This window comes from Lycium barbarum, chromosome 11 (assembly GCF_019175385.1).
Source record: "Lycium barbarum isolate Lr01 chromosome 11, ASM1917538v2, whole genome shotgun sequence".
Lineage (NCBI taxonomy): Eukaryota > Viridiplantae > Streptophyta > Magnoliopsida > Solanales > Solanaceae > Lycium > Lycium barbarum.
The window spans coordinates 1,121,929-1,131,202 of NC_083347.1; the positions used below are offsets into that span (position 1 = coordinate 1,121,929).

The 9,274-nt window shown below is 37.2% G+C and overlaps 1 protein-coding gene and 2 long non-coding RNA genes across 3 annotated transcripts; 1 reads left to right on the forward strand and 2 right to left on the reverse strand.

Annotated features, from left to right (window-relative positions):
- Positions 1-603: 603 nt before the first annotated feature.
- On the reverse strand, positions 604-3,053 carry LOC132618543 (uncharacterized). Its single transcript, XR_009574164.1, has 3 exons — positions 2,441-3,053; positions 1,445-1,495; positions 604-651 (listed from the first exon to the last, which is right to left on the reverse strand). It is a non-coding gene; the product is annotated as an uncharacterized LOC132618543 (long non-coding RNA).
- Positions 3,054-5,849: 2,796 nt separating this feature from the next.
- LOC132618523 (uncharacterized) lies at positions 5,850-7,011 on the forward strand. Its single transcript, XR_009574157.1, has 3 exons — positions 5,850-5,960; positions 6,043-6,458; positions 6,513-7,011. It is a non-coding gene; the product is annotated as an uncharacterized LOC132618523 (long non-coding RNA).
- Positions 6,180-7,999, reverse strand: LOC132618521 (uncharacterized). The gene is made up of 2 exons (XM_060333555.1): positions 7,000-7,999; positions 6,180-6,855 (listed from the first exon to the last, which is right to left on the reverse strand). Exon 1 carries the CDS (start codon positions 7,795-7,797, stop codon positions 7,123-7,125), a length of 675 nt encoding a protein of 224 aa, XP_060189538.1. The 5' UTR covers positions 7,798-7,999; the 3' UTR covers positions 6,180-6,855; positions 7,000-7,122.
- Positions 8,000-9,274: the final 1,275 nt, after the last annotated feature.

Below are 9,274 nucleotides of genomic sequence, written 5' to 3' on the forward strand. Positions count from 1 at the left end.
GTTGTGAGCATGCCCCATCTTTTTCCACCATCAGCATGAAGCGTCCATTTTTCAACATCGAGCATCATCAACCAAACGTATGCGGGTTCACTCACTGACCTGATCAGATCCATTTTTGCAGCCCATTTTCGTTGTTGATGCTCCATCGTAGCCCCCACGTCAATTTGTTTAGAGTGCCATTGTGAAACGTTGATTGCAAATTTGTCTTCAAGTGCCTTAAACAATAGCGATGGTAAACAAAGTGTCACGACCCAACTAGGGGCCGCGACGGGTACCCGATACTTGTACCGAGCACCCCTTATCTCGTATCGTACTTTTACTACTAGGTGGGCCGTATAGACTATACCGTATCTTTTTTTTTTCTGTTGCTTAACGCTAACATTAATGGCATAATTGTAGACATGGACTTATAAACTTTGCTAGCACATTATACAACGACGAGGACCACAAAAGTACAAAACATCTGACTGTACATATCTGTCTACGAGCCTCTAAACAAAGTACATCTACATATACAAGAAGGACCGGTTCTACCGTGCCCGAATATGTACACAAAAGTAGTACCAAGAAACTGAGGCTCCGGAACAACTGGAGCGCTGCCATAGTACTGCTGATGGAGCTTCTAAGAGTCAAATCTGTCTACCTGTTGACCTGCGCGGCATGAAACGCAGCGTCCACAAGAAGGGACGTCAGTACGAGTAATGTACCGAGTATGTAAGGCATGAATAATAACATAAAAGAGATATAGCGCATGTCATGAAGTAGAAACACAACCTGTACATATAAGTGCACGTTGGCGGATACCATGCATGCTTAGCGCTGCGGAACGTGCAGCCCGATCCATATGTGCATATACTATAACGTATTGCTGCGGCACGTGCAGCCCGATCCATATACATATAATACTTTGCTTTCTTGGAAAACATTTCTTTTCATATATATATAACATAGAACATATCATATTGCCGAGGCGTCGACTCCGATCCATTTAACCATATATCCCGCGTCCGGGCATCCCGCGTCCGGGACGATATCATGTACCATACTCCAACTGATCAGGTGGCTATGCGTCTATAACGCCTTCTCTTTCCCAATCTTCCCCATATACATGTACATATACTTATCGTTCGACAAACGAAACAATTAAGAAAATCCGGGAATAACGGGCCCACCTCGGGTCAAATGAGGTGGCGTACACGATTTACATACGTTACATTTCATGACGTCACTTGTGAGAGTTTTAAGGTAGTCGGGTCCTATTTGTGCAAGTTCTAGATGTTTAGGCAATTTTTCAACATTTCATACAATATTTAATTCAATTCTACTGAATGAAAAAGGGGAAACTTTGGGTGCGGATTTCGGAGAATAGAGTTGTCCCTGAGGCTCGTATCCAACTTATTACGTTTAAGACATGCCATAGAAGGAAGGGTGAATCCTTACATACCTTTTCCGATTCATACACGTCTCCAAAATCAAGTTTCAAGTTCGCCAAAATCTACAATTTGGTCACAATTACCAAATGTTAATTGTAAGGCTTTAAGATTTCAATCTTAACCAATACTTGTCTACAAAAATTTGGGCAGCATCTCCCCTATAAATACACCATCCCCAAAATTCAACTTAGCCAATTTTTTAATCAACAACAATCCGGGAATTCAACCCGGCCAAACTATCAACACAATGACAACAACCATGACTACAAAACACAATATAACACAACTAGTCTTCTTTCCAACATAATGCAATAGCTTTCGTTCTAACTTCACATTTCCAAACCAATCTCAATGTTTTTACATTCATTACTAATCAAGATCATTACAATCTAATTCGGAAGCATTTCATATCATTTCTACCAAATATTCACAAGATATACAAAATATACAAACTTTCCACCAAAACCATAATCCATCCAAAACTTCAAATCTTCAATCTACATATTCATAACATATTTCCATCTTCCAATTTCATCAACCATAATCATAATTTGCACCTTAATAATTTCATTTTCATAATTACATAAATCTACCATAAAATCACAAAACTTCTCATAACCACTTAACAACCAATCTTTCATGCCAATATGGACTATTATCCTTCCAAATTCACCAACTAACATAATAATTCACATATAAAACTCCACTTCTATAATTACATAAAAACTTCATTAAAATCATATAATTTCCTATAACTATTCCCAATAATTTTCCATGCCAATTTGAACCATTTTCTTCCATTTCCAATATAAATTTCACCATAACCACAACTAGAATACAACATAAAATTCAACTCATATTATTTATACAACAATATACATATATGTCCACTTACATATATGCACACCCACTTTGTAAACTTTCATATTTCCATAAATTCTACTCATTTCTACATACTACAACATAAACCAACCTTCATAACATAATAAAAAGAGATTAATTCTTACCTTTTTCTACAATCTTCTTCACTTGACCAAGTTGTCAACTTGAAGAAACAAGTGTTCTTTCTTCCAAAATAATTACACCAAGTTGTAAAGGACCCTTTAATTGGTAGAAAATGATTTTTGAAAAAAAAAATTTTTTTTTTTTTTTTTTTTTGGTCTAGAGCTTGGCCGAAAATGGCCTTCTTATTCTTGCTCTTCTTTCTCTTGTTTCTCTCTTTCTCAATTGTCTTGAAACTTCTAAATGTTTCAAGACAATTTAATGATCCTTTATATTAATTATCACATGGGAAATTTATTAATTTTGTGGGCTTGGGCCATAAGATGGCCGGCCACCCCTCTCCTTTGGGCCTTAATTCGTTTTTTATTTTTTTGGGCCAACTCGGTTGATCCCGAGTTGGGCCTAGCCCACTGACCTTTCGACCTTAAAACGTCCATATCTCCTTGTACCGATGTCACCTGGGAACCCACGACCTATGGTTGGAAAGCTAATTCAATTATCTACAACTTCTATTTCTTGGTATTTTCCAAATTCCAAACTTATAATACCGTTTTTGCCCCTAGAAGTCAGATCACCCGAAAACGTTTTCTTAAAAATATTCGTTTGGAGGACTTCCACTTTGATTTAGCCCAAGGGTCCTTCTTGAGTTGCGTTTAACTTCACATATGTGATTCATATGACTTTTCAGATGTCCCAAAAAAATCTCGATGTGTGGGCCCCACCTCAGCAAATAATCTGACGTTCAAAAATACGGGATATAACACAAAGGGGGCTGCCACCCCGGTAAATTATCCATATTGTGCAATATGCCTTTATGACGATCAGACAGCACGCATATGCCGGTACGATCCTTAATAACATGAGTTTTCAAATGGGTCAAAAAGATCCCCCATGTGTCGTTGCTCTCGTTAGCGGCAATTGCGAAAGAAAGAGGAAATATTGACCCATTGGCATCCATTCCTATTGCAATTAGGAGCTTGATGTCGTAGACACCATATACATGCGTACCATCTATGGATATCACTGGTCGGCAGTGAGCAAAACCATCAATGCATGGTTTGAATGTCCAAAATACGAAGTTGAAGATTTTACCCTCTATAAGTCGTCACTCTACAACAGTACTATGATTAAAATGTTGTAGAGCTGCCATATACCTTGGCAGCGGTCGAAAAGAAGTATGCCAATTTCCAAAGACCATCTCAAAAGCGCGTCTACGCCCGAGAAATCCCTTTCTGTTGCTTATAGTTTTACTATATACAACTTGAACGTTTCGAATACAATCTTTGATGGGGAACCTGCACAAGTTTAAACAAACAACATTTAGTAATGATCTTTCAATTGATATAAGACATATAATGTACTAGGTAGGATAAGTTACCTTGGCGTTTCGGCAATGTCTTAAGTAACACTTGAGCAATCATGTTTGTATCTAAATTATAATGATCTGCTCGATTTTCTTCCATATCACAAGTGTGTCTTTCGCGAAATTTTGTGATAGCCCACATACCATCAGGCTTAACAATTCCCCGAAGCAACCACTCACAGCCTTGATACTGTCGTTTACAAACTAGCCTCCATATCTTTGAGGTTGACAGATGAACCTTAAACTCCCTCATGTCCTTAAAACAATAAATTTTGACAGTCCGTTGCAAAGCTTTTTTGGATGCGAACAACATTCCCTTTGCAAGGTAGCATCGATCTTTGTTGAGATCCTTAGGTTCAATCCAGGTTTTTAAGCGACTATCATAATCTTCTCTTGTGAAGACAAATGCATCATCACGACCCTGCAGGCTATCAAGATAAGGGATATTGTTAGAATGCCACTGAATTAGGCTTTCAGAAGTTGGGTTTTCAGCCATCGATGGTGGTATGTGGTGGTGTATTGGTTCTTGTTGGTTTTGGCTTTGAGGAATATTGTTGGTCATACCAACTTGAACATCGTCATCGTCTTCATCATCGGTTACCTCTGCATTATTAGCTATTTCATCGTCATCACTTGATGATGACTCATAATAATTAGGAAAATCTTCATTATTAAGTGCATTCATCCTCCTACATGAAAAGTAACATATTTTAAATACCAACATCATACATATATATATAGATAAATTAATATCAAGGTGATGAACTTACTGTTGTTCATAAGCACTGTCATGGTGTGGAGAATGATCAACTCCACCGAACTGAGAGGATTGACCAACATCCATATTTGGTACCACTGGTGAGTTTTGAGAATCGTTCCTATAAAGATTTGAAAACTGGTTATTTACCCATTCATACAACAAACACATGCTACTACACGTAATAATAATATAAAAAATTCATATTTACCAATTTTCATTGTAAGCTTGATTAAATTGCTGGCTTAGATTTTCCAGCGGCACTTGACCACTCAAAATGTCTCCATAAGAATTAAAGTCCCCATATGTGTTACCATGAATAGGCTGGACTTGAGGGATTTCTTCCCGAAGTATCTTTTCAACATACATCTCAAGAACATTAATGAATACTAAATCACGATATTCTTCCGGCAATCCCAAATAATCACTCAAAGATTCATCATCGTTGATATTGTGCATGCCATAACGCACTACACCGTTTGATATTGTTTGTGGATATCTGCCAGTTATTGAGATTCCAAACTCAGTGGGTGTAGCTTTCATTCTTTCGTGCATGTACATGACTAGTGTTTCATAATCTAAAGTTGTTGGAAATTTAACATGGGCTTTTGGTTTGGTACTATAACGAATAGAGTAATTGTCCTCGACGATATCTCCATCCCAAAATAGTGAAACCTTAACAGTTGAAGCATTTTGAGACATTTTTTCAATGAAGTTTTTTTTTTTTTTTTATGACTTGTAAGACTTAGACTTATGCAATTGATGAGTTTTTCACTCGTCAAGCCTTCAAGTTAAATAAATTCTTGAAATCGTCATGCGTGGTGTGTTGTCAAATCAATACTTATAGTGCGCATTAAAATGGTGCGCAATACAAAACGGTCAAATATTGCAGCAACGTATTATCAAATCAAGCCTTTATGTGTCATAGATTCCTGAAATGTTGTCAAATCAATACTTATAGTGCGCATTAAAATGGTGCGCAATACAAAACGGTCAAATATTGCAGCAACGTATTGTCAAATCAAGCCTTTATGTGTCATAGATTCCTGAAATGTTGTCAAATCAATACTTGAAATGTTGAAAATACATTTTTCCACTTTTACGCACAGATTTTGTGCGTGAAAGGGTAAATATGATTTTTTCACTTTCAGGCACAGATTAGGTACGCACTTTTTGCACTTTTTGCAGTTTGGTCCTTTCACGCACGAATTTCGTGCGTGAATACTACTTATGTTTTTTTTTTTTGTACTAGTTTGGTTCAACTTTTTATTTTTTGTGTTATTTAACGGTTCAACAGTTCACCAGATTCCATGTCGTGCTGCCATGAACAGTGTGGAATGGAATCCGAAACACAACTTGCTTGCCTATGCTGGGGATGATAAGAACAAGTATCAGGCTGATGAAGGTGTGCCTTTCTGGCTGAAGATAGAACTAGTGGTATCTTTGCTTTTCTATACGAGTGCTAATATTTTTTTTCTTCTATGTAGGTGTGTTTAGCATATTTGGCTTTGAGAGTGCATAAAGTCCTGAAAGATCACTTTTTATCAAAAAAAGATCCTTAAAAGGTCTTTGTATAATGTAAGGAGAAGAGAGTAAAATATCTATAACATTCCGCACATGGTAATTGAGACTCGAGTAGTATTGTACTTCATTTTTGATAAATTATGTACAGATTATGAAAGAGACGTTAGAACTCGGGTACTGTTTCAGCATTACTAATAGAGCTGTATTTCCCTGCAAACTTAAAAAGTGCTGGCTCTCGAAACTTTAGGTCTTTGCTCTTGAACTCTTGCAATGGGCAGAGCAGTGAGCCTGGTATTCCAAGCACTGGGATTATAAGTTTCAGCGGAATAGAGACGCTATTAGAAGATACTGATGTCATTTGCAGCATGACCAGATGGAGGTGAAGAATATTTTGTGTAGGTACTGATGTCATTTGCAGCATGACCAGATGGAGGTGAAGAATATTTTGTGTAGGTCCATGGGCAGCACCTTGAAGGGAGCCTTGGATCAGTGGTAAAGTTGTCTACGTCTGACCTCATTCGAGCTGTGGAATCAACAATGAGCTGTGTAGGTTCCGCTGGTCTGGTAGACCCTGCGTGAACAGGATGCTTCATGTACTGAGCCGCCTTTATCTTCCGCTGGCTAGCCTTGCTCCATCTACTGTGACTCGAACCAGAAGCCAATTCCTTCTTGCCATGTCTTGCAAAAGGGTTCTTCTTTCAGCCAGTTTGGGACTTCTCAAATATGCAGAAACCTTGCTGTTGCTAGGGAGTGGGGAGTATGCATCTATATATCCCCTGAAAAAGTAACAAAAGTATGAATGAAATGAGATCACAATGTTCTTAGTGAAGATCGTATAACGAGTTGTTTATTGGTCTGCTAGCTACTACTAAAAAGAAGGTACACGTTAAGGTGAAAACACTGATCTAACAATGAATTACCATTTTTTTTTTTGTCGAAAATCTTCACTTCTTTTATGTCTTCGAGCTGATTGGAGCAAAGAGCCAACTTTCCAGAGTCCAAATTGCTGATTTATGTATGAATGAGACTGAAGATGAAGATCATCAAATGCAGAGGACGAGGCTGGAAGCAGGGAACACCAATCCTGTAAAACAAACAAGACAAATAGTTACAACATACTGAGATAACCAAGTCAATGGCTTCCATTTAATCTCCACACTAGAGCTCTTCATCTTCTTCCCAATCTGTGGCTCTTTCGACAAATCAAAACTTGCCCCTTTCATCCTCAACTCCGAAATACACCTCGTTAGTGCTCTACCATCCCCCCTCTCCCTCTGTAACTGCCTCGACACTTTCCAAAACCTGTAAAGTTTCACCTGTACCAAAAACACAATACAAAACGAAGTACAAACTGATAAAACTGAAGGGATCCACCATTTATGACACATAACATTATCATGATGGTGGTCCTCAGGAACAGATGTGAACAGAATAGTAAAGAAAAGCGCGTGAAATATAAAGAAAAAACAACAAATTTGAAAAATTTCTCTCCGAATGCTATCCATTCGGGCCTCTTTGGCTGCAATTCTGCGGCCAGAGAGATCTTCTTCTCTTTGCCATAGCTTGAGAAGTAACAAATGACCTGGACTTTTTGAAATTTCCATTAATGGGTGGTTTAGAATTGCAGTTACAGTGGTTATGGCTGAAGAAAGTTTTTCTTGATGCTCTTCGTCGACAGGGATTTCGACGATGACATGACAATCCTTTGATTCTGCCATGCTTGAAAAAATTGAGAAACAAATGAAACTACTAATAGAACAGTAAAGCAAAGACACTAGCAATAACAAGAAGAATAAAGAAAGTTTTTCAAGAATGAAGTATTATAGCAGTAAAGAGAGAAATTAGAGAGCTTTAAGCGAAATTGCAGTTGTTAGCGTAAGAGAAGATTGTTGATAGCTTTTGATGTCCGAAATAGAGGGGGATATCTCGCATATTTAAACTGATGGGAATTGTTGAGTTTTGCAACGGTCACTTTTTGTTGTTGGCAACCTCAACGGTCGGATCCTGAAGAGATAAATAAATGAAAATAATAAAGTAACTTAAAGGCTATGGCATGTACTGTGGTTATTCCTTTTTTTTTGTTTTAGCTTAATACATAGTTTACCCTGAACTTGTGACCAAATTTCTCTGACACCTTTTGTTTACGAGATTTTTTTTATTATACATCAATTTTTTTTTGAGTATGTCTAATATACACCATTTTGTTCACGTGATCAACATGTGTATTACCGACAAAATTTAGGCGTGTGAAGAGTAAAAAAATAGGGTAAATTTGTCCTTGTTGACCAATGATCGACTATTGACTAGTTCACCATTAATGCATAATTCTGGAACATCTAGATAAGTGCATATAATTTAAGGGCAAATTTGGACCATATACTATTTGCACCCACCTTCATATGTCTTCATTCATCGTAAAATCTCTTTTAACTTGTAGTCGTATCATACTGCACGAAACTTCCATTTTAGCTTGACTTCATAAAAGCCTAGACTTCATTTTCATTTTTGTTTCCACTCATTCACCTTGGGATCATACTCATTTGGTTGTCGATACCACCTTTAGTTCACAAAAAAACATGCTTAAATGATATCAACTTAGTTCCAAAAGTTAGTGATGACTTCAACTACACTCAAAAGGTTGATTTAACAGCAGGTGGAGGAAGGTTATTAGGGGTTTTATAGTCACGTTGGTACTAGAATTAATTGTGGCTTTAAATTGACGATGAATAATAACTCCGATGGAGCATTATAATGAGTTTGTCGTTTCAAATTGTTTGACCGACCAAATTTTACTGAAACTTTAGGAAATGAAAGCGTTGGAATGTTCTGTGTGTTTTGAGTTCAAAAAAGTCATAGCATTTGTCGAGCCAACATTTGCACACGTGAGCTTCACCACAAAATTCTTAAAACCTTGATTTGTCGCTACTGATTCAAATTTACCCCTGAACTATTCAAATAGTCCAAATATACCTTGCCCTGAGCTATCTAATGATGGGGATTAGTCATAAAGTATAACAAATTTAGCATGTTTTTATAACAGTTAAAGGTAAATTTAATCCTAACTATTAACGTAATGGAGGCCAAATCTGGATCATTTCATGTAGTTAAGAGCAAATATAAACTATTTCCCTTTAAAAGATAAAAAAAAGTCGTCTCAAAATGACGTTATCTTGAGGTCGAGTTTTACATATGCTA